The 26,098-nt window shown below is 39.2% G+C and overlaps 2 protein-coding genes across 8 annotated transcripts in view; one reads left to right on the top strand and one right to left on the bottom strand.

The window, feature by feature from the left end:
* Positions 1–5,708, bottom strand: part of LOC123773965 (spermatogenesis-associated protein 20) — a 32,511-nt gene extending 26,803 nt beyond the window's left edge. For 4 of the 6 annotated variants that reach the window (XM_069318689.1, XM_045767970.2, XM_045767969.2 and 1 more), the window contains exons 1-3: positions 5,624–5,708; positions 1,973–2,155; positions 1,057–1,276 (exon numbers count right to left, since the gene is read on the bottom strand). In XM_069318689.1, coding sequence (XP_069174790.1) covers positions 1,057–1,276; positions 1,973–2,155; positions 5,624–5,625 — 405 coding nt within the window. In that variant the 5' untranslated portion in view covers positions 5,626–5,708. Of the gene's footprint in view, positions 1–1,056; positions 1,277–1,972; positions 2,156–5,581; positions 5,601–5,623 lie in introns of those variants that run through there. The other 2 variants (XM_069318691.1, XM_069318690.1) reach the window with 2 other exon arrangements.
* Positions 5,709–6,100: 392 nt separating this feature from the next.
* Positions 6,101–25,753, top strand: LOC123773964 (ribosomal silencing factor RsfS-like protein, 312). Of its 2 annotated transcripts, XM_069318688.1 has the most exons (7): positions 6,102–6,164; positions 13,693–13,967; positions 15,763–16,247; positions 16,394–16,537; positions 17,975–18,057; positions 21,566–21,740; positions 25,156–25,753. In XM_069318688.1, the coding sequence occupies exons 3-7, from the start codon at positions 15,794–15,796 to the stop codon at positions 25,341–25,343; spliced, it is 1,044 nt and encodes a 347-aa protein (XP_069174789.1). In that variant the 5' UTR covers positions 6,102–6,164; positions 13,693–13,967; positions 15,763–15,793; the 3' UTR covers positions 25,344–25,753. The 2 variants fall into 2 exon arrangements, with proteins under 2 accessions (XP_045623924.2, XP_069174789.1); XM_045767968.2 differs by lacking the exon at positions 13,693–13,967 and having other exon boundaries at positions 6,101–6,164.
* Positions 25,754–26,098: the final 345 nt, after the last annotated feature.

Genomic DNA, 26,098 nt, shown 5'->3' with positions numbered 1-26,098 from the left:
TTTAATATTTTATTATCTAATACCTATAAAAAAAATTTTACTGTATTACAGTACTCAATTTGGGCCAAAAACATGGGCCAAAACTTCGTCACTTTCCTTTCATTTCATGTGTGTGGGTTGGGTTATTTGTTGAATTGTTATGATAGTCAATCCATTCTAGATTTTTAAGACCTAACATAACCAAGGACCCATGAATAGAAAACAGGGCAGCCCATCAATTTTGCAAGCTGCTATGATTTATAGTACATCACATTTTGGTCATTGTGGCATTATAAGTCAAAATGGAATGTACAGTACTATTCAAAAGGACAGATTGTGCAGACATGCTAGTCTTAGCCTAGCGAAGTGACCCACGAATAGAAAATGTGGTTGTTTGTGAGCCGCTATAATTTATAGTACACCATTTATATTGACATTGTGGTTTTATGTCAAAATGTCATGTACTATTCGAGAGGACAGGTTGTATTAGTAGCTGCAACTTTCCCATCATTCAATTTCTGCACAGATGCAATTACAGTATGGAATACCATACTGTAAGAGTACATCTTCCATGGAAACATCTGACTTTCTATCATTCACTCTTCCCATTCCAGAAAACAAATTTTCTTTTTTCTTCTATCAATTTTACCTATCAGATTTTCCAAGGACTATTCTCTCTTCAGTTATTTTTAATTTCTTCACATTAACATTCTTCTATGTAATGTTTCCATTGACCTCCATCAGTCTCCTTTTTCTTGTAACTTTGTCTAATTTTTTTTACAAATAGCTTCCTGTTCTCTGAAATTTGTATTCAAGTCTCTTCCAAGTTCCACAATCACTCTTATTTTTCATATGTTTAATAAATATGTCTGCATATCTTTTGCTCTTATCATACTTCCACTTTCTATTCTCTTATACTGAGGCAAATATTTATACTTACAAAGACCTTAAAGAAACATAACCTGGTCCCAAATATAAACCTATCAAAAGAATATTGCCAACACAAAACAATAATACCATGAAAGCAAACTTCAACATCATAAAATGCAATCTGCATAATGAAAAGTAATTTCATACCGTAACAAACGTCATGTAGACTCTATCCACATCTGGTCTCTCTTCTCTGTCCACTTTAATATTGATGAAATTGGCATTCATTATTTTTGCTATCTCAGGATTCTCAAAACTTTCTCTCTCCATAACGTGACACCAATGGCACGTGGAATATCCTACGCTCAAAAAAATTAGTTTATTCTCTTGTCGAGCTGCGGCAAATGCTTCATCCCCCCAGGGATACCTAAAAAAAAAAAAAAAAAATTATTTCAGATACTGAATTAAATATAGCCTGTACAGTGGAACCTCTGTTTTTGAATGCCCTGTTTTCAAATTTTTCTGTTCTTGAGCTCAATTTCTTACAAAATTTGACTTGGTGCTAGAGTTTGTTGATACACGTATGGGCCAACTGAGCGTGTGGCGCACTTCAGTTTACTAGTGTCTCCCTGCCTAATGACGACCGCGCTAAAATTCTTTGTGAAGAATTTCATTGCTTTTTGTGCTTTTGTAATCCCCTAGTGGTATGCCTGCAAACATAAGAAATGTTACCACAGCTGTTATAATGGCAGGAGACTCTCCCTTTCAAACATTAACACCTCTGCTCCTCCCCACTTCCTCACCATCTTCCATATGCCAACAAGAGTCCTCAATAGTAAGAGTTCTCAAGAGTAAGATATACTTGTACATACTGTAGTACAAAATATTAATAGTATGTATAAAATGTATTTTTAAGTTAATATTTTGGGGGATGTTGAACGGATGAATTCAATTTATATTATTTCTTATGGGAAAATTAGTTTCAGTTTTCAAACCATCTTTGAGAGCGGATTAAATTCGAAAATGGAGGTACCACTGTATAAAGCAATGTAAGGTATCTGCTAGTAAGTGAATTATACAGTACTAGGAAATAAGCAAAATATATAAAGTAATAATTTCTTACCAGTGTACAGGATTATTTGCATGTTGCAAAAGATATGGAGACTTTTCTGAGGCCAACTGGTTTTCTTTAACACTGCTGACATTAGAAGTTCCCTCTCCTGCACTCGCCATGGTTCGCTGAAACTTCTGTCGAGCTGGCTGATGGCTAACTCTACTTACCCATCTGCCAAGTGTACAAAAGTTCCTGCAAATCAATTGTGAAAAAGTAAAAGCCTATTAATCTATTACACAAATATATACAATGATGTACTATAGTCTACATAAAGAAAATAAAGTCACTAGAAAATATTAAGAGTAATCTTGGAAAGATATTATTCATAGAAGAGCGCCTAACAGCTGGGTGGACAGCGTTCGGATTCATAGTCCTGAGGTTCCGGGTTCGATGCCCAGTGGAGGCGGAAACAAATGGGCAAAATGTTTCTTTCACCCTGATGCCCCTGTTACCTAGCAGTTAATAGGTACCTGGGAGTTAGACAGCTGCTACAGGCTGTTTCCTGGGAATGTGTAACAAAAAGAAGGCCTGGTCGAGGACCGGGCCGCGGGGACGCTAAGCTCCGAAATCATCTCAAGATAACCTCAAGATACCTTACCTTACCTTGAGGTTACCTTGAGGTGCTTCCGGGGCTTAGCGTCCCCGCGGCCCGGTCATCGACCAGGTCTCCTGGTTGCTGCACTGATCAACCAGGCTGTTGGACGCGGCTGCTCGCAGCCTGACGTATGAGTCACAGCCTGGTTGATCAGATATCCTTTGGAGGTGCTTATCCAGTTCTCTCTTGAACACTGTGAGGGGTCGGCCAGTTATGCCCCTTATGTGTAGCGGAAGCGTGTTGAACATTCTCGGGCCTCTGATGTTGATAGAGTTCTCTCTCAGAGTACCTGTTGCACCTCCGCTTTTCAACGGGGGTATTCTGCACATCCTGCCATGTCTTCTGGTCTCATGTGATGTTATTTCTGTGTGCAGGTTTGGGACCAGCCCCTCTAACATTTTCCACGTGTAAATTATTATATATCTCTCCCGCCTGCGCTCAAGGGAGTACAGATTTAGGCTCTTTAGTCGGTCCCAATAGTTTAGGTGTTTTACCGAGTGAATTCTAGCAGTAAAGGATCTCTGCACGCTCTCCAGGTCGGCAATTTTTCCAGCTTTGAAAGGGGCTGTCATTGTGCAGCAGTACTCCACTCTAGAGAGCATAAGTGTTTTGAAAAGTGTCATCATCGGTATAGCATCTCTAGTGTGAAAAGTCCTTGTTATCCAACCTGTCATTTTTCTTGCAGTTGTGACGGCTACTTTATTGTGTTCTTTAAAGGTAAGGTCTTCCGACATGAGTACACCCAGATCCTTTACATTGCCTTTTCGTTCTATGTCATGATTTGACTGAGTTTTGTACGTGGTTTCCGTTTTTATATTTTCATTTTTTCCATAGCGCATGAGCTGGAGCAATATATGTTCATATCTTTTAGAAAATCAAGCTTACAATTAATATGAAGGGTGTCATCCAGAAACGAGCTCTTCATTACACCCAACATATCATTTATGGGCTTGAAGAAATAATAAGACAAACTTAACAGACTATGATGACCAAACTACTGTACACACAAGAAAATGAAGAAATGAAGAACGTTTTGGTCCGTCCTGGATCATTATCGTCGGGTCTATAAAAAATGGTAGAATTCAGATTAAGGTAGAAAGGTCTTGTTTGGGAAATAAAGGATGTGCACGACTTGCAATGAGTAACCAAATTGTAGTTTAACCATGGTTGTTCAATATATATACACAATATATGGATGAGGTCATGTGGTATGTCAAGGTAAGAATATTCAAAAAGGATGTAAAGCTAGTATTTGAGAGAAGCAAATGAAGTATATTACTGTGTATTAAATTTGATGTATGCAGATATGTGTGAGAGAAAACTGCTAAAAGTAAAAGTGTAAACTTTCTCAATTATATGTACTACCATTTATGAACACAAATTTTATTGATTTGATTGATTACCGATATGAGAGTTGACTTGATATTAGCACATCTAGAGCTTTTGATTCTTTTAATTTGGCAATGGTCTTCCCGATTGTCTCACATGAAATTGTCTTTTTCCAGTGTGAACCGCTGCCTTTTCATTGTCAGTTATAACTTGGTTGTTCTCAACTTTCAAGTCCTACTGTGGCTTTGGAATTAATTCTGAGAAAGGAAAATTAAAGAATGAAACTGCCACTGTGACAATTCACAAATTACATTATTCTAAAAACTGCCAAATTTTACTCACATTTAGCCTAACTGAAACATATTTTTTGCAATTTTATATCGAGAAACATTTAACTTGATATGCTACCTTGGCACTGATAAAATATTGAATATTTTAAAGCTATAAAGTTATCAGACTGGATACACCATTAAAATTAATATAAAATCATATTAATGAGATTAGAATATATGAATCATGTTCATGTCATACACCTCATGAATAAACTGAACTTATAGGCTTGGTCTTGGGATCTGGCCATGGAGACACCCAGCACACTACACATAACAGCAGTAGACTGTTCTCATAAACAAAGGTTAAATGATCATTCCGTGCAGCTGCCAAACTCCCTGTTTATATAAAATAAATAAATAAATATGTTTATTCAGGTAAGGTACATGCATACATACAAGTGATGTTACATTAATGGATTGATATATAGATAGAGCTAGTACATACAATGCCTAAAGCCACTATTACGCAATGCGTTTCGGGTTTATGAATGAAAACTGCTTTACACATGACTCACAACTGATGAGGTTCTAACATTTCTTGAACAATGTTTTCCTGATGACCTGTGTTTGAACTGCAACACACTAATTGCTTCACTCACATCCTATAAATACAAATATTTGCCAACATAACCTAAATGGCTAATCTAATCTATGCCTAATTTTGCACAATATGCTAATGTATAACATTAATCTATATTTGAGAAAATTCCTATTTTGAATGAACAGAATATAAATGATATTTTGGGTGTGATGAAGAGTCCGTTTCTGGACGACGCCCTTCATATTAATTAATAATTCACTGTGTCAGGGGACAGGAAGCCAGAGTGTATTCATACACATTTGGTTTTTATTAGGATCCCACCCCCAAGGCCAAATTTCTTGCCCCTGCCCAGGATGCAACCCCACAACAAGCTGACTAACTCCTGAGTACCAATTCACAGTTAGGTTAAGAGAGGCATTAGGTTAAAGGAAATTTGCCTAACCATTTTTGTCCGGCCCAGGATTCGAACCCGGAATCCTCGATTGTGCGTAGAGAACGAACCCGAATGTACTACCGGGACATTCGTAAACAGTTAGTTAAATTTGATGAATGCGTTTTGGGGGGTCGACCGCTGCATGGAATAAACATTGCCCGAGGACGAGCTGACAACAGACATACACAAACGCATTTAAGATTTCCTATTTCACACTAACCAGCAACATAAATCACGAAATTAGGTCGAATGTTACTTTCCACTCCCTCTCCGACTGTTCTCCCGTCCCAACCACCTTGCCACGCCTGGGCAAGAGGATACAGGGATTTGCTCAAGCTGGGGGAAAAAATAGACTGACAAGAACATGGTGCGGGGAAAAAAAACAAACCAGGTTTATCACCCGCTGTAAAGGCTGTGTCCTTCAACTCACATAGTAGTCCCGAGCCTGAGCCTTGTTTACCTCCAGCGCCAGCCCCATTGTTGCCCTCCTCTCACCGCCCTCCAACACACTCTCCTACAGTATCCGCAAAACATAATTTAAAATCGCCATTATAACTTATTATTTTAGTTTTAATATACATTAGATGGCAAAAATACTTGTTTTGTGATAGATATCATAATCGAGTTATTATTTTTTAAGTGTATAGAGAGTTTTGAATAATTATTAGCTTTACAATGTTTTGTCACCTAAAACACGAGAGTGTGTATATTGACTCACTTTCCCTTATCATGTTAATAAATAAAAATAAATAAATAAATGTTTATTCAGGTAAAAGACATACATACAAGATGAGTTACAAACAGAATTTGTGATTTCTAGATGGAGCTAATACATACTATGTTTAAAGTCAATTATATGCACAGTGTTTCGAGCAAAATTTCGAGCGTTATTGTAGAGGATCCCGAGTTTACCCGAGAGCCACTAACACTAGTGACCTGGACGAGGACAGGAAGCCGCCGCCTTGTTGAAGGTGAATACCTTGACATTTGCCTTGATCTTTTCCAACTGTACTTTAAAGGTTAACAAACTTTTGGCATTTACGGCTTCGGTGGGTAGGCAGTTCCATGGGTTAACCACCCTGTGGGTGAAAATGCTTCCCCTGTTCTCAGTCCTACATTGTGAGTTGTTGGAGGGAGATACAGGGACGGCCACCTTCAGGGAGGCCCAGAAAACTAACACGTACAGAGATCTAGAACGTTGTTACAGGTTCGTGCCAATAGGCTCTGAGACCCTGCGGGCGCATGGGGTAAATGTGCATTTAAGTTCCTAAAGGAAATGGGTGAGGAACTCATTAGATAAACTAGAGACAAGAGCGGCCAGTTAACTGTTCCAGCACCTCAGTGTCGCGATCCAGAGATTAAATTGTTGCGGTATCTTGGGCACGCGCCCCACCTCCAAATAGCTGGATGAGGTCTTCGAACAGTGATTGTTATGTGTTCTGTAGACTAAAAATTGTATTTTTATATTTAAATACTAGCTGCAATAAAAAAATATTAAAATTAAATGAAGTATTAGTAACTAAATATAGAATGTATACAAAATCCAGCCGACTATAGAATAACTTTATAGTTATTGCTGTTATAACTTTATAGCTACTGCTGTTAGCTTCCTCAACTGTATGAATTCCTGCTTCCTCATACCCTTAATCACTAGACCTACTAGAATCACTGATAGCACTGCCACGACTCTAGATCACATCTGGACCAACATAACCTCTCCGCTTACTTCAGGTATAATCACCGATAGCACTACAGACCACTACCCCACATTTCTCTTAACTAACATTAGCACACCACCTCTAGAAACAAGGGAGTTAAGCTTTAGGCTGCACAATGAAACTGCTATAAACAATTTTATAACTGCTGCTGATAATGTCAACTGGGAGTCCGAGTTAGGTAACATAGGGGACATCAACCTAGCAGTGCAATCTTTTCTACAAACAACTCTTAGCCTTTATAACACCCACTGTCCTAGGCTTACAAAACAAGTCACAAGCAAAAGGCTTAACAATCCTTGGCTTACAAAGGGAATACTGAAATCCATTAACAAAAAACACGACCTTGAGAAGAAGTATAGGTTAGGAATTGTCTCAAAAGAATTCTCAAAGAATTACTCATTATTGCTATCTAAGATAATTAGACGAGCCAAAACTAAATACTACGAAGATAAATTTACTCAAATAAAGAGCAACATTAAACAAACTTGGAGCACAATTTCACAAATATTGGGATCAAAGAAATCTTTAAATAACAAACCGACTCTCCTGTCTAATAACGATGGTCAGCTTTCAGCCTCTGATTCTGCTATTGAGTTCAATAGGTTCTTCTCTTCCATTGGTTCATCCCTTGCAAATGATATTCCATCTTCCAGTACTGACATTAAGGACTATCTTACAGGTAACTATCCACAGTCTCTGTACCTAAAGCCTATTAACTCCACTGACGTCAATGAGATAATCCTTTCCCTTAAAACCAAGTCTGGTGCCCTTGAGGAGATACCAACTTTAATTTACAAAAAAGCCTCCAGATCTTTAGCCCCTGCTATTGCTTTGCTCTTCAACAAGTCACTTGAACTCCAAACCTTTCCAGATATTCTAAAAAAAGCGAGAGTAACGCCTGTCCACAAATGTGGTGACCCCGCAGATGTTAACAACTACAGACCTATATCAATCCTGCCAAACTTGTCAAAAATTTTTGAAAAACTTATATATAAGCAGCTTTACTCATATCTAGCCAAACTCAATATACTTAGCCCTTGCCAATATGGCTTCAGACCCAAAAAAAGCACTAACGATGCACTTATTAGTATGCTTAACTCGATTCATACAGCTCTTGATAAAAAGGAGTTCCCTGTTGGGTTATTTGTGGACCTGCGTAAAGCTTTTGATACTGTCAACCACCATAACCTTCTTCTTAAATTACATCATTATGGAGTCAGAGGACACTCCCTACTATACCTCGAGTCCTACCTTACTGACAGGTTCCAATATGTTTCTGTGAATAATACACTTTCTCCCACCCTACCCATCAACATTGGTGTTCCTCAGGGCAGCATACTTGGCCCTCTCCTCTTTCTCATCTACATTAATGACCTTCCAAATGCCTCCCAACACCTCAAACCAATTCTATTTGCTGACGACACAACCTTCATTTACTCCAGTCCTGACCCTCTTGCTCTAAATGCCACAGTAAATACTGAGCTAAATAAAGTCCATCTTTGGCTAACTGCCAACAAACTCACCCTTAACATTGACAAAACTTTCTATATTCTGTTTGGCAATAAATCCTCTAGTCATATAAATCTCAAAATAAACAATACCCAAATTTGTAACAAATTAGATAGCAAATTCCTTGGCATTCTCATTGACCACAAGCTGAATTTCCAGGGATACATTCTAAATATATCAAAAAAAGTTTCAAAAACTGTGGGCATTCTTTCTAAGATCAGATATTATGTACCACGCCCTGCCCTGGTGACTCTCTATTACTCCCTTATCTATCCTTATCTCAACTATGGTATTTGTGCTTGGGGTTCTACTACCCAAAATCACTTACGTCCTCTAATTACCCAACACAAAGCTGCTATTAGAACAATATCCAACTCTGGCCCCAGACATCACTCGGTACCCCTACTCAAATCTCTGAATATGTTAGATATTAAGTCACTGCACATTCTCTCATGTGTATTATACATATATAAAACGCTAAACTATAATGCCAATCCTGATCTTAAAAGCTTCATTGAAGGTTGTAACAGAACCCATGAGCACCACACCAGAAATAAATACAGTTTTGATATTCCTAGAGTACGTCTTAATCAAACTAGAAATGCTCTGCAAATCAAGGGGCCCAGAATGTGGAATGACCTTCCCAACCATGTTAAAGACTGTACCTCTCTCAACCTGTTTAAGATAAAAACTAAACACTACCTAATAAATTCCCTGTAATCTACCTCACTCCTCTATTGTCAACCCATGTCTGTTATTTTCTTTTTTTTTTTTAATCAACACTGTTTGTCAACCTATTGTATTTGTGCTGCTTTTTCAGTCATGTTCCCCCTTTTTTTATCTTTATTTGTATTTGTTCTCAACACTTTTTATTCTTTATGCTCAATTAGTATTAAGTTCTAGATATTAATGTTTTTCTTGCCCGAAACGCATTGCGTAATAGTGGCTTTAGGCATTGTATGTACTAGCTCTATCTATATATCAATCCATTAATGTAACATCACTTGTATGTATATACCTTACCTGAATAAACATCTGAATCTGAATCTGAATCTGAATCTTAATTCGTTATGTCGGGGACAGAAAGCTTGTGTGTGTGTGTATGTATAGTTCAGACTTGTATCGAAGTACCCCTCAAGGTGGAACTACTGAACCATCCCAGAATGAAACCCAATAACAGTTTCCCAACTCCCGGGTACCTATATTCATTGCTAGGTGAATAAAGGTGTAATGTAAGATTATGTATACGTGTTTGGTTGATTAGAAACAGTTTAGTTTAGTTTTTTTTTAGTATAGTCTAGGTTACAGCAGTCGGTAAGTAAGTGGTGTGACGACAATCTGGAATAGAGCAGTGGCTATTCGAGCAGGTTGTGGCCATCACACATTAATAAAAGGAGAAAAAACTAAGTAAATAAGACTGCTTGGGTCCTCTACGGTGTGAGAGCTGCGGGTAAAAACCAAAGATAATTAAAACTTCAAACATTTAATATAATAAAAATTATTCACTTTACACAAAATGACGAGTAATAATTAATGAAAGCAAAACCCCTTATCCACTTTGCTTACACAAACTCAAAACAGAAATATATACATGTGAAATTTACGTTAAATAACAAAGGTGAAGGCAATACTTTATACAAAATAGCTGTGTGCGTCTACCGTCCCTAGAGGCGAGAGTAGATGTTACAGCTATGAGCACTCGAAGGGTAATTTGTTGCCCTGGATTGAGTAATAAAGATTAAGCCACCCAAAAGGTGGCACGGGCATGAATAGCCCGTAAGTGGAGGCCCTTTGGAGCCATTACCAGTACCAATAGCTGGTACTGGAGGTCTGTGGAGGTGCGACTGCACCCTGTGTGACGGGAGATGTCTCCCGTGTTGCCCAGGATTGATTGATTGATGAGGATTAAGCCACCCAAAAGGTGACACGGGCATGAATAGCCCGTAAGTGGTGGCCCTTTTGAGCCATACCTACCTTGAGGTTACCTTGAGGTGCTTCCGGGGCTTAGCGTCCCCGCGGCCCGGTCGTCGACCAGGCCTCCTGGTTGCTGGACTGATCAACCAGGCTGTTGGACGCGGCTGCTCGCAGCCTGACGTATGAGTCACAGCCTGGTTGAATAAGTATCCTTTGGAGGTGCTTATCCAGTTCTCTCTTGAACACTGTGAGGGGTCGGCCAGTTATGCCCCTTATGTGTAGCGGAAGCGTGTTGAACAGTCTCGGGCCTCTGATGTTGATAGAGTTCTCTCTCAGAGTACCTGTTGCACCTCCGCTTTTCAACGGGGGTATTCTGCACATCCTGCCATGTCTTCTGGTCTCGTGTGATGTTATTTCTGCGTGCAGGTCTGGGACCAGCCCCTCTAACATTTTCCACGTGTAAATTATTATATATCTCTCCCGCCTGCGCTCAAGGGAGTACAGATTTAGGCTCTTTAGTCGGTCCCAATAGTTTAGGTGTTTTACTGAGTGAATTCTAGCAGTATATGATCTCTGCACGCTCTCCAGGTCGGCAATTTCTCCAGCTTTGAAAGGGGCTGTCATTGTGCAGCAGTACTCCACTCTAGAGAGCACAAGCGTTTTGAAACGTGTCATCATCGGTATAGCATCTCTAGTGCCATTATCAGTATTAATAGATGATACTGGAGATCTGTGGAGGTGCGACTGCACCCTGCGTGACGGGAGATGTCTCCCGTCTTGCCCTGGATTGATTGATTGATTAATTGATAAAGATTAAGCCACCCAAGAGGTGGCACGGGCATGAATAGCCCGTAAGTGGTGGCCCTTTTGAGCCATTACCAGTATCAGGAGCTGATACTGGAGATCTGTGGAGGTGCGACTGCACCCTGCGCGACGGGAGATGTCTCCCGTGTTGCCCTGGACGCTGGCAAGCCCTTATATATATATGGGCATGACGTCATAGTTGGCGCGAATTCTGAAGTTTTAACAAGCAGCTGGCAGTTAAACGATCGAGAGGTGTCGTTAGCTGGTGGCATCCACACACACACACAGCTATGCAGTATGCAGCCCCAGCATGGAGTCCATATCTAGTCAAGGATAAGACTAAACTGGAAAAGGTTCAAAGGTTTGCCACCAGACTAGTACCCGAGATGAGAGGTATGAGCTACGAGGAGAGACTACGGGAATTAAACCTCACTTCGCTGGAAGACAGAAGAGTTAGGGGGGACATGATCACCACATTCAAGATTCTGAAGGGAATTGATAGGGTAGATAAAGACAGTCTATTTAACACAAGGGGAACACGCACAAGGGGACACAGGTGGAAACTGAGTGCCCAAATGAGCCACAGAGATATTAGAAAGAACTTTTTTAGTGTCAGAGTGGTTGACAAATGGAATGCATTAGGAGGTGATGTGGTGGAGGCTGACTCCATACACAGTTTCAAGTGTAGATATGATAGAGCCCGATAGGCTCAGGAATCTGTACACCTGTACGTTGATTCACGGTTGAGAGGCGGGACCAAAGAGCCAGAGCTCAACCCCCGCAAACACAACTAGGTGAGTACAGCTAGGTGAGTACAGCACAGCTCCTGTGCCAGGTAAGTCCACTACGGGCTCACCATAGCCCGTGCTACTTGCCCCTCTCCTGTGCCAGGTAAGTTACTGGCTCACCCTAGCCCGTGCTACTTGGAACTTGTTCCGAGTAGCTGAATCTATAACAACAAATGGTGGCATCTGGGCCACCGCCGAGACAGCAGGTGTCTCGGGTACTGGAGGATGGAAGAGGATGACGTTGTGTCTAGACAATACGTTTTGGGCACTATTGTTGTTGTCGCTTATGTTGAATCTTTATGTTGTCGCGTGCTGACAAATAGGCGGTAAAGGACCAGGCAGGATCCACTGCTAAACAGGAGATTACCGTAACAGTGGTAAAGAAACCACTCGGGTTTCCTTTATTAAATGCGACCTGTGTGATTGATTGATGAAGATTAAGCCACCCAAAAGGTGGCACGGGCATGAATAGCCCGTAAGTGGTGGCCCCTTTGAGTCATTACCAGTATCAAGAGCTGATACTGGAGATCTGTGGAGGTGCGACTGCACCCTGCGTGACGGGAGATGTCTCCCGTGGCGACCTGTGTGTTGCGGTCGCATTTAAATAGTCAGACTGCTATCGCGGGGGTCAATATCTGCTTGACAGTATTTATGAGGGTGTCCAGCTACTGGGATGATTATTTCTTGCTGTTGTTATTGTTTTAGATCCAGTTACTTGGAACAAAAAGTTGTTTCAAATGAACAAAAGCTGTGGTGAGCCTGTCTAGTGGACTTACCTCGCACAGGAGCGGGGCTGAGGATGATTATTGATTGATTGATTTATATAGATTAAGCCACCGAATAGATGGCACAGGCATGAATAGCCCTTAAGTGGCGGCTGTTTGAAGCCATTACCAGTACCAGTAGCTGATACTGAAGATCTGTGGATAAGAATGGATTATTTGTTGTTTGAGAGTCAGCTACTGGGAACCATATGCAGGCGATGAGTCACAATAACGTGGCTAAAGTATGTTGACCAGACCACACACTAGAAGGTGAAGGGACGACGACGTTTCGGTCCGTCCAGGACCATTCTCAAGTCGATTGTGAATTCTCACCTCCTATACCTCCTTCACACAAAGCATCACATGACAAATTGTGCAGGGAAGACATAACACCACGAGCTTAGCTGTAATTGCACTGAGGCAATTACTATTTTAGACCAAAGATTTAGATTTAGATCAAAGATATAGACCAAAGAGGACCAAAGAACCAAAGCTCAACCCCTGCAAGCATAAAGCATCTATAAAGCCAACAAACTTTGTAAAATCTCTTTATGTATGTACCTTTACCTAAATAAAAATTATTATTATTATTATTATTATTATTATTATTATTATTATTATTATTATTATTATAACGAGGTGAGTACATCATAGTGCAAGAATTAATTTCAAACAAGTATTTATCACGCTCAAAGTATATTTTAATATCGAGAACATATCAGGAGGAGACCTCTCACTGCCAAAAAATATTAAGTAGTTAAAGCATTATATCTCAGTCATTTAACAATTAGGCCACATCTGACCTATTCATAAAACTCCGACCAGCAGGACAATCTCAAAGTTTTAGTCTTTAATGTTTTTCCTGCCCGAAACGCTTTGCGTAATAGTGGCTTTAGGCATTGTATGTACTAGCTCTATCTATAAATCTATAAATTTTTGTAAAACCTCTTGTACGTATGTACCTTACCTGAATAAACATTTATTTATTTATATCATACATAGAAAACGTAACCCCTAACTACGGAGAACAAGCGAGCTGGAGAACAGCCCATGATCAGCTGACGCCATCAACACAACACCCAGCCCACGCCACCTAGAGCCTTCCTCAACCTTCATGCAAACTGCACGTTCCCATCAAGAAGAAGAATCCTTCCTCAGACACCCAAACTGCTCGTACCATAAAGAAGAAGAAGAAGAAGAGGAGGAGGAAATGCATCAAGTCTAAGAAACAACCTTCAAGCCGTGCCACTGTGACGCGTCTCCCAACATTACGGCAGGTTATTATTCCAGCAGCCATCATCACAGCCCGTGTACTGGTTGTGCCAGCTTGCTAGTGGCTGCCTTTACTGTTAGGCCAACAGTTAATCTAGATTGTAATGCCTTTGCATTGTAAGGAGATGAACCGTGGCCAGACTCGTCTACACCTTTGTGTGCAGGCCGTTGAACTCTTCCCCCATGTAGAAGAGGTTCATGTGCTTTATGGTAGAGTACACGAAGATGGATGGTAGAGCGACGGTCTCGCTCAATCCCCGATCGTCCAAGTGGTTAGGCACCATTCCTTTCCCCTGTCCCATTCCAAATCCTTATCCTGACCCCTTCCCAGTGCTATATGGTCATAATGGCTTGGTGCTCTTAACTGATAGTTCCCTTCCCTTCTCCATATTGAACCTTAACCTAAAATAATTTCATTAACTTAAACGTTTATTGGTTGCTCTTTAATCAGTCGGCCTAACCTAACACATACAAAGAAAAATAGAACATTGGGAGATGCCAAGTGTATACTATAATTGTTGCTGTACTATGTACTGTACTGTAATCATATATAAATTCACTATATCGTTATTCAAGGCAAATGGGGGGACGTTCAACAAGCTGCCGGCTTCCTGTCCTCATTGAGGCCTCTAGGGTTAGTGGCCTTCATGTAAATCAGGTTATTATATACTGCAATTGTTGGGGTAAGGAGGAGGAGGAGGAGGAAGGGAAGGGAATTATCAAGAGAAAGCACCACCCAGTGAGCATAAGAAATATTGCCGGAACAACCGTGGACATCTTCAAGAGAAAACTAGATCATTTTCTCCAAGGAGTGCCGAACCAACTGGGCTGTGGTAGATATGTGGGCCTGCAGGCCGCTGCAAGCAACAGCCTGGTGGGCCAAACTCTCACAAGTCAAACTTGGCCTCGGGCTGGGCTTGGGGAGTAGAAGAACTCCCAGAACCCCATCAAATAGGTATCAACCAGGTATCAAGCTATTGCAACTATATAGCACTTGGAAGAAATCTGGATAAGAATTTGGAATGGGACGAGGGAGGGAAGGAATAGTGCCCAACCACTTTGATGGTCAGGGATTATATGCCAACCTGTCTCTCTTATAACACCAACCTGCATGAAGTCTCCATGCAGTGGTAAAGCACTCGCCTGGCGCTTCACGAGCGCTTTGGCCAGGGTTCGTATTTTGCCCCAGAGAGGATTCTGTGGGCACCAATCCTTAACTGTAGTGTCTGTTCACCCAGTAGTGACTGAGTATCTAATTGTTAAACAGTTTGGCGGGTCATATTCCAGGGAAAATTAGGATTAAGGGCTTGCAGAAATGCTATGCATGCTAGTGACTTTACAAGAATGTAAGAACTCTTGTACTGTATATATATATATATAAAAAAATGAAGTGAGACCATTGCTCTGCTGTCCAGCCCAAGGGGTTGGGGAAAAAAATATATACTGTATTATATAAAAATTTGATGGAAATCCAGTGCTTCATGCCATCCCCTTCTGGAATTCATATTTTGTTTAGAAATCCAAATTTCAGAGGGGAAATCCAATGGTCAGATTTGGCTAATTGATTAGAGGGATTCGTTTAAAAATGGTTCAAATTGGGAGATGCCACTGTACAGTAATGGAATAGACTTTTTAAAAAATCTAATAATTTTCATCCTATAAGTAATATGTTTTACAGTATAAACTTTGAGACTAGCTCCTAAATGTTTAAATGCTATTCAGTATTTAAATGTCTGAAGCCTCTTCAGATAAATTGTTCTAATGAATTAATACTATGCATAACTAGTGTTTAATTTTCAGGTGGGTTACTAAAGAGCAAGTTCACTCAGTCATGTTTCGTTTGTTGCCAAGAACCTGTGAATGGTGCGCTAAGACCTCATCGTTGATAACTTCAAGGTGTATGCAAACAAGATGTTATCTCCATTCTCAAACGCTAATTGGGGTACATCCTGTCCAACGTGATCTCAAAGTTCAGTCGGCAGTAGTGTCTTCAAGCCGCAGTTTAAGTATTAATTGTGTGTTAAAGGATTGGGAAAAGGAAAACAGAGAGAGTATTGACTTTTCACAAGACCCAGAGGTCAAAGAGTTGCTAAGGGAGATGCAGAATGATTTTTCCAAAAGAGTAGCTCTGACTGAATATAATGATAATGAAATTAAGAATGAAAATGATTTGTGTGGAGATGTACAAAAGAATGCTGATGATGGAGGGATGGAGGAGAGAGAGTCATCTGTAAAGACTGTTAGTTCTTCGGAAATGACTGAAAAATCTAAATCGGCAGAAAACAGTAAGATTATTACTGTATTTGTTAAAGCCTTAATCAGTATATATGACTATTTATGCAATTTAGTTTTATTGTATTAAAGATAATACTGTATGATAACAATAAAATTACTTTTCTTAATGGGCAACATTAATGCATTCATTTTGCAGCGTGGGCCCAGTATATTCATCAGAAGTATGAAAAGTTTGATGCACACTCATCCGAGATTATATACGATTATGATGAAGAACGACTTAGAAGAGAGGACGGAATTGTCAAAGAGGAAGTAAAAGAAATCGAAATAACTTTACAACGTAAGTTACAGTATCGTTATTGAACATAGCTCAACATGCACATCTGCATGACATCACCCCTTTAGATTTAGTTTTTCCAAGACTGCCTCTTTGAGGGTGGGGAGGTAAGATAGATTAAAAAGGTCCTTATCCTTGGTTGGCATGAGATAACTTCCAGGAGCCTGGCACATTCACAATGTCTCGTGTTGATGACATAGACTATGGAAAGGTACTGAGGTGGTGCCCATAAAGAGGCATTTAATTATACAGTATTCATTGTTGTATTCTGTTATTTTTTGTGATTTAACAAATTTTGTAATACAGTATTCATATTTTCATGAACATTTGTCCTTTACAGTTTGTCTAATTAAATAGTTAATTAAATTCATTGTTTTAGTTATTTAAAATGATTCACTGAAGTTAATTCAATAAATACTTTATCAAAATAATAGGGAATAAAAAAAAAAGGTAAATCAGCTACTGGAATGCCGTGCTGGAAATAAATTAAATTTTTTAAGATGCGATTGGAATAGCTTGGGAACCACTGATATATTTTCACAAATGTACAGATAGAAACTATAACACCCAGCTTGTAAATCAACTCTAATACAGTATTCATAATTATAGACACTGTACATCAGATTTTTATATGATGTCTCGATATACAAAACCATTATTATCTCGGCAAAATCATATAAATATGTACATACAGTATTAGGTGTGTCTACAGGGGATTATTTAGCGAGATATTGTTTGCATTCCTTGAGTTACCATGTAAGGTGATGTTTTCTCTCCTCTCCAACAGATGGCAGCTCTTTCCAGACTCAAACTTCTGTCCTTAAGGTCAAATGTCTGATCAAACTTATAGTATTATAAAGTGTCTTCTTAGGTGCCTGGAATAAATCTGATTTTCACAGGGAATTATTTTCGTTAGTAGAAAAATTCTAACTTGCAGTGAATGGGTTAAGGCATTGTCCATGAGTTTCTAGTATTGTATATAACAATTACTGTATGTATATACAGTACTAGAAATGGATAGATCTTATAGACCTGATCTATTCGTAAATATTCAAATTTAGTGTTTCAGAGTAGCATCTTAATTATTAATTTTGATGTCTGGTACATAATAGAAAGACATGGTGTCTACTTGCTTCCTTCCCTTCCCACCCATTATAATCTGGCTTATACCTGTAAATACATTTATTAATTATACGAATGATAAGACACTTATGACATTCAGTGTTGTGGTAATGGGGAAGATGTTTAGTAGTAGTAGTAGTAGTAGAATAATTTGATTGAAAGAGGTTGACAGTTGACACACACAAATTCAGATCATAAAAATTTGCATTACAGAGAATTTTTATTGACACATTCGCAAACCGGACTACTCGGGTTTTAATTCTTTTGAATATTTTAGAATTAAATCCTTGAACTCCTGTGTAACTTTGTGATTTTCAGGTGGCGAGACAGGCGTGTTTGATATTCATGAACTAGTGGATCTCTTGAGGCAAGAAAATGCTCAAGATATTGTGGTGATGCAGGTAAAGTATTATTTGAATTAATTGACTGTATTTTGTGATATTAGTAATCAGATTGACTGGATGAGGCGGATGTTTTATCTGCAATATACAGATAATTCCCAAAGTGTCTGTAAAAAAAAAAAATTCCTTATTTTTTTTTAGTCAAGTAAGACTATACTATCTCGCTCTTAGCTTTTTTCTATTTTGTATTGTTTATTATTTAGCACAGATGTGGCCATACATGTATACTGTGCTAACTAGCATGCTGCGTATACATTTTGTTCTGTCCTCCATGGACAGGGTTGCAGATCTGATTTACCTGAGCGCCTCTAACCCTAGTGACCGCGACAAGGACAGGAAGCTGGCAGCTTGTCGAAGGTTTCCCCCATTTACCTTGGTGATCTTTGCATGATGATCTTTCAAACAATGTATAGTATAGTAAGCTATAGAACACTTGACCACAGAAGGTGATTGTAGTACTTTTACAGTGCTGACCAGCATACATTTCACCTGTCTTACATAGACAGGGTTAGAGATCTATATACTGTATACTGCAGCAGGTTATGGAGCACTCAATCACAGGTTATTGAAGTGCTTTTACAATGTTAACTAGCAATCATACATCTCTGTCTGTTCTATGTACTCAGGTTAAAGATCTGCTACAATACATAGCGAGTTGCACAAAGCAATCACATTATATGTTTACAAGCTTACATACAATACAGTACACACATTTCCGTTTGTCCTACATGATAGGGTTCGAGATCTGTCGCGACACCACACACTCAAACTGGCACATTACATAGTAAATCTTTGGTACAGTTCCATAGTCTTGCATAGTCAAGTCTTGCACTTTTCAGCTACTATTTTAAAATACATGTACTGTACTACATTGTGGTGTGCCTGATGAAAAAAAAATTAAATTCAAGAGGAAGAAATTGCATATAGCAATTTGCACAGAGGAGGCAATTACAAATAGTGATTGAAGCAGTGTAAGGGTTAAATAAAAGTGAAATATGTGAGAAATAGAATACCTAGTAACACAAAAATTGATATAGAAAACCTGTGAAGAGTTAAAGATTAAGCAATGTTAGTATGAAGAGATGCCTGAAGCTTCCTTGCAGCCAGCCTGATCTAGCTCCAATGATATCACATGATATTTTTTTGCAGCATTTCAGATTTTCAGGTATCCAGACACCATGAGGTAACAATTGGTCTAGATAATTGGGTCACACTATTTCCCTCATTTATATTAGAATAGTCATGGGCCTTTGATATTCCTTGTTTTCTGATTGTGCTTATGGCACCTCTACTCTTCACAGGGTCTATTCTCAGCCCATCCTCCGAATAGACAGTACATTTTAATGCTAAATGTAATGAGTACAATCCTGACTATTGGCATAGTACATAAATACACTTAATTGCCAGCATCGCACCAAAATATTGTGAATATTAGAGTTTACCTGAAAAGCTGTATAGAAAACCATGACCTAACCTAACCTTGGGAGTGTAGGAGGACAAGCATGGAAATAGCATTTAAAGATATTTTGAAGTTTTGTATAAAATCTCTATTGTTTAATAAAACTGAAAAAGAAATTCTTTATATTTAAAACTTGTGTATATAGAATTGAACACGAAAACTTCAACCTAAAAATTTTGAGTGTACTAACACAAAATTAGGAGAATATATGGGGAGGTAAATGTAACGGCACAATTAAGTGTATTTATGTACTATGCAGACAGTCAGGAATGTACTTATTACATTTAGTATTAAAATGTACTGTCTATTTGGAGGAAGGGTTGTCTATTCTGCACCTACTAATATATTTCCAAGTCCACCAAGTTATTTTTATTATGCAGGAGTAGTATGTGATGAACTTAAAAGGCAGAGTCCATCAGAAAAATGTGGAGAAGGCCTCAGAAAAGGGGAGAATGTACTGCCAATATACCAAAATAATTGATACTGTAGTTAGATAGTAGATAGGTAATTGATAGTTTCAACAGGCAAAGATATGGCTTTGTACCACTTCAATTTTTTTCAATTTGTGCTGTCCTTGTCTAGGGATTTGGGTATGTGGCAGGTGCGTATTCAGTTGCCTTCACTTGCAGGGCCTTGGCTGGTGTGCCTGCCCATGGTGCTTGCTTCTCTTCTTCAAGAGGTAGTGGCAGGCTTCTGTTCCGTTCATCTGTCTCGCCGGCAAGCCATGATGGCATATGCCGTAGATTCAGCTTGGTCCTCATCCCTTTTGTTCTCTTCCCCCTTTTCGCCTCTTTTTGTCTCCCCAGGATTGTGTGTCTTCGGTCCTTTCGGCTTTGAGAAATGTTTGAAGCAGCTACCCCACAGTGAACCTCTTTGTTACACACACAAATCACAATAACGTGATGCATCAAATGAACAAATCCACAAGGATTTGTAATGAAGTAAGGGCGAAGAGGGAGAACGGCCTATTGACATAGCTCGAGTGCATGGGGGAGTTGTGTAAAACCCTAGTTTGTGTCTCGGAGAGACTGCAGGATCCAGTAAGTTCAGTAGAACTTCGGTTTCAACTCTTTTGACCGTGTCGTAGCTCAGTCGATTAAGGCAGCGTCTGGGATGCTCTTGGACGCAGGTTCAAATCCTTGTCACGGCCCTTGTGGATTTGAACCTCTTTGTGTTGGTGTGGAACAAGGCTTCTGATTTGCAAGGTCTTGTTCCCTGATTGCAAGGCTCTCATGGTACTAGAGTTTTGGCTAGACTGGGATTGTTGGGGGTTTCTTTATCTTTATCTCTTCACCACAATTCAGCTCTTGTTCTAGGTACTTTCCAAACTGGAGACATTCCATGACTGAGTTCTCCAGCTGGCACCCTTTTGGCTGGCCTAGCTATTGTTCCCCAGCCCTTTGGATCTATTGTTGGAACCCAAATTGTTATCCAAATCTTTCAGCAGATTGTCCCCAGTTATGTTTGTCGGTGGTTCAAGGCTCTTCGCCGATCCACACGTTTTGAGTTAATGACACTTGTAACATTCTTTGTACTGTCTGCTGGTGGCCAATCTTTTGATGTCTCACCTGCAGGTTTCGTCATGATGACAAGTATGAAGTTTCTTGGCACTCCATCTATCTTTTTCTCTTTCTTGCTTGCCCCTCGGGTTCCATACCTATAATCCACTTATAATTGTTTTGATTGTTTGTGGATATGCTTTTTATGCCTCATACTGTTGCCTTGTATCATTCAACCTTGATAGAGCCACTGCTGGTAGCATTTGGTGTTGTGATTTTGTTGGCCCTATTTCACAAGTTATCATGCATTTTTCACTTTTGGCATGCTTATGCTCCTGAACATAGTTTTGACCTCTGGTTCCTGGTAAGCTTATATGACTTGTGTGAGATTGGTGTTTAAATTGGGTGGAGTTTGCCAGGTAGCAAGCACTAAGGAACCACCAAGGACCAACTACAAAGAGGCATTTCATTACATTCAACTCATTCAAGTTTTATCATAAATTAACTGTGTAGTACATTTGCATTTTCTAACATTGAATTTTGTTTACAGATTCCCCCAAGATTAAATTATATTGCATATATAGTGATTGTTTCAAGTAACTCTAATAGGCACATCAGTGCTCTAGCCGAGTTTGTTCGTAGGATTTACAAGCGAAAGAAGCATCAGAAGGATCCATCTGTGATCATTGAAGGCAAAAAGACAAATTGGATTGCAATGGATTTGGGTAAGGTTCAGTATTTTACTTTATCTCTTATTTCCATTATTTGAGAAGCTTACAGTATGTAGATTTAGTGAACATTTTCAAGTATTAGTTACTTTACAGTTTTGTTATGTATGTTTGCTTCTCTGTGTTGTCCCCATCAGTAGCTCCCAGGGGTCAGATTCACGAAGTAGGTACGCAAGCACTTACAAACCTGTACATCTTTTCTCAATCTTTGGCAGGTTTATTTACAGTTACGGTATTAAACAGTTAATGAGCTCTGAAGCAACAGGAGGCTGTTTATAACAATTACAACAGTTAATCAGGAAGTTTTTATGCTTGTAAACTGTTTAATAACTGTAACCAGAGCCGTCAAAGATTGAGGAAAGATGTACATGTTCGTAAGTACTTGTGTAACTGCTTCGTGAATCTGGCCCCTGAATTTTAAAGCACATATCACAGAACCTCTTATTCATATCAGGTTCCAGAGACCTAGTGACTCATGTAGCCTATTGGGAACCAGGATAAAAATGATTCTAAGAGGCCAGGTAAAGACAGCATCAAAGGTTGACCCAAAACCAAGGAAACTGCTCAATGTCATGGGTGAAACAAAGCAAACCACTGCTCTTAATAAAGACCATAAGGCAAATGATAACCGTTAGTGGCTAAAAGAGTCTTTGGCCAGACTCGCCTGGCCCCCACCAGGTGGCATCTCATGTAACCCAAGGATTGCAGTCTGCCACCGTTCTCATTTGCAAGCCTGCTACTGACTTATTCGTGCCTTCCCTGTAAGGACCATTGTCTCTGTCCCTCAAAGCTAAGTGGTGTTCAGTGTTCCTTGGGACACTTTTCCCATACATGGATGTTTAAATTATTGTTTATTAATTGTGCCTCATGATTGTGTTTATATCATCCACATTGTATGTCCATTAATTATTTTGCTCAGATTTAGTTTCAGGGTTGTCTTAGCTATCATATGCTTGCATTTCACTTTTCCTACCAAAGTTATCTTCTCTGAGGAGGTTCGAGTTCCTCTGCGGATCAGCTTCTTTCGAGATGTCCTGCTCCCAGGTAATGCTTTGAACTTGGTCGCCAAAGTGAGGCCAGCTCATAGGGAGTTGATTACTTAGCTGTATGTTAGGGTGTTGTACCTGGCCCTTTCTTAAATTCATGGATTTCATGGATTTTCTATGGATTTTTATCCATAGTTTCATAGGTCTTTCCTTTTTTGTCTAATTGTCATGATTCAGTGTTCAGTAGATGACAATGCTTCTGCACTTGTCACATCCACCTACTGTATTGTTTATTTGGCCAAGACAGCCAATTTCCATGCATCCAGAAGATTGATCTCATGCCCCTATAGGTTGGGTCAGATAGTTTCCCCAACCAGTTTAGGACTGGAATTTGCTGCTTGCTGCTTAGCAAGGTGCACTTTGAAGTTTCTGGATGCCTGCCTGGTGGTTAGCTGATGGTTAGCCAAGGCTCTTGCCTTGTGATGCAGGCTTTTGTAGCTCTTGGTTGCTTCCATCACTGAAGCCAGGGATCATTTTCTTTTACAAGAAGGATTTTCTTCTTTAAATACTACTGACTTTGCCATTGGAGGCTCATTTGGCCTCCCACTCCACACTGCTGGATAAGACACCAAAATGATTTGGGCTCGATGCCCTGCAGGCACCAGCAGATGTTGTGCTAGTGGCTCAGGTGCTGCTTCCATAGCAGTTTGCAGCACCAGTGAAGCCCACTCATTCATCAGCTGTTTTCTCATTGTTGGTATTGAATCTCTTTGGGGGTACTTCATGGTGTGTGGAGGGAGTGGGGGAGGTCGGAAGCCTCTGTCTCGGCTTCTTCTTGGCTCTTAAACAGTTCTTTGCTACCTTGGAGAAGTGGCAATTTTTCCTGATCTCCATGCTCCTCTCACCTCTCAAGAGAGAACCAGGCTTTGGTCCTGGTTTCCAGTAGGTCCTGTAAGTCTCTAACTTAGAACAGTACATATGTGAGGCTGTGGTGCAAGTGCCTTTTAAGAGCTACTGAGTGGCCACACAAAGTGGAGTTTCATTATGCTCAGTGCTCCTCTTTTTCTTTTGCAAGATTTCTGTGCAAAACCTTGGAAGCGTCTCATCGTACTGACTAGTGGCATACCCAAGAGGTTGGCAGTTAGACATTTGGCCCTCCTTTCCTTTCCAAGGTTACAAATATTTAGAATATAATGAATATGTAGTGAATTATAAAATGTCTTCTGCATTTATAGTACAGTACTTCCATAGATGTGTTTATGGTTATTATTTTTATGTAGACTTTATCAAACAAAAGGAAGTGGCATGGTACTTTCAATTTACTGTCCAAAAGTGACAGAATGAATCTATTTGCTTCTCGTCAAAGTAAGTAAATTTGTGGGTGCACCACTGGTATTGACTTGAAAAAAGCAAAAATATATATAATCATAAATGTAAACTTTCCATTGGGGGTTGAGAAAAATAGTCCTATAACTTATTTAAATATTTCATATCATTAGTATCTTGAGAATTCATTTCTTTTTGTAGATAATGCTAACAAAGCTTCCACCACACATACGAACACATGAACTTTTGAGATGATAAATTCAGCATCAATTATGAAAACATGTTTTAAAGTCTGCAGTCATTAAACACTACAACGTCGTTGAACAGAAGCTATGAAAATGTTACATTGCTACTCCGTTTGCTAAATAAATACTCCATGCATATTGTGACTGAATCGTGTTCCCTTACCTCACTACGTCACCTTCACCCTGGCCTCACCCCTCCCACTGTACCCCTTTGTAATCACTAGGTATGCACCTGTTTGATTTGATGAACTTGCAGAAGAAATGTTATCTCCAAATAAAGTCTACATAGTATTTATCTGCAACATTGTATTGACTTGATTTATGAACACTTGTGTATAATAATAAAGGTAGGCTTTGTGTTAATATTAAGCAGAGTTGCACAAATTTTAGTGCAGTACTGTGTAATAAATACCCAAAATTCACATTTATAAAACTTTATTCATAAATGCTCAAATTGGTCACCACTGTGTTTTTATGAATACAGTGGAACCTCAAAAATCTAGACCTCGGTATAAATGAACACTTAAAAAGCTATAAATATTTTGCTTCCAGAACTATATTTCAAAGTTTGGAGCTTCCAGAACTATATGGGAACAAACTTTCAAATGGGTGGGCAAAATCCACCCTTTCAAAAGGGTGGATTCTTAAGTCCTAGTGAAAATATTTGTTAAATATATTTACTGCGCTTGTACTGTACCATAAGGTATAATGGGTTTTAACTGTCCTGATTAATTGGAACCAGATCCAATATTAATAAAAGTTGTTTGCTTTTCAACATATTCAGTATAAAATTACAGTACAGTATGTACTTTTTAATACCATACAGAAAATTTAAGTGCGTGTTTACAATTGCAGGTAACATCGCTTTGCACATGATGCGGCAGGAGCTGAGGGAAAGTTATGACCTGGAGACACTATGGACAGTAGGCCCAGAGTATGATGATAAGTGTAGAGAGAGAGAAGACAGTATGAATGACATGTATAATTTTTCTGATCCCTTAGCTGGGTTCACAGCACCATCCATTTCTCCTCAAAGTGCATAGTTATCATTTAACTAGTTTCTGCACTAACTGGCATGTGAAACTAAAACCATTGGTTAATTATAGTAATTAAACTCTGTAGTAGATCCTTAATGCAAATTTAATTCACATTAAAGTTATAATTAGTCCCCGTGGAGTAGTGGTTAAGACGCTCGCCTGGCATTTCACAAGCGCTTTGTCCTGGGTTCGTATCCTGGCCGGGGAGGATTTACTGGGCACAAATCCTTAACTGTAGCCTCTGTTTAACTCAACAGTAAATTGGGTACCTGGTTAAACGATTTTTTGCGGGGTTGTATTCCGGGGAACATAGGCTTAAGGATTTGCCCGAAACACTACTCGTACTAGTGGCTGTACAAGAATGTAACAACTTTTGTATATATATAAATCAATAAATAAAAATAAATAAAAAATTACTTGTTTATTACTAAGTACTTCGTATAGTCTTGGATGACCCTCTTGCTTTCTAAAAATGGAACTTGTATGATGTGTGTATCAGCTGTTTTATTTTTTTCATATAGTTCAGGAATTAGTTTGTATTTCATATGGTTAAAATTAAAAAAGACCTGTATAAGAAATATTTAGGTTTTCATCTCCTGCTAGCTGATCACCACAATAAAACTATCTGGTGAGATGATGAACTAGATGCTGCTATAATTAGTGTTATGGACATTGTGAGAACTTCATGAATTAAATATACTGAGAGTGTATATTGTTACCAACTATTTAACATAATTCTACAGTATAAGATTACTGAACAT

Source organism: Procambarus clarkii, chromosome 91 (genome assembly GCF_040958095.1).
Source record: "Procambarus clarkii isolate CNS0578487 chromosome 91, FALCON_Pclarkii_2.0, whole genome shotgun sequence".
NCBI lineage: Eukaryota > Metazoa > Arthropoda > Malacostraca > Decapoda > Cambaridae > Procambarus > Procambarus clarkii.
The sequence above is the reverse complement of the archived record's forward strand: the minus strand, read 5'-3'. Positions and strand labels throughout refer to the sequence as shown.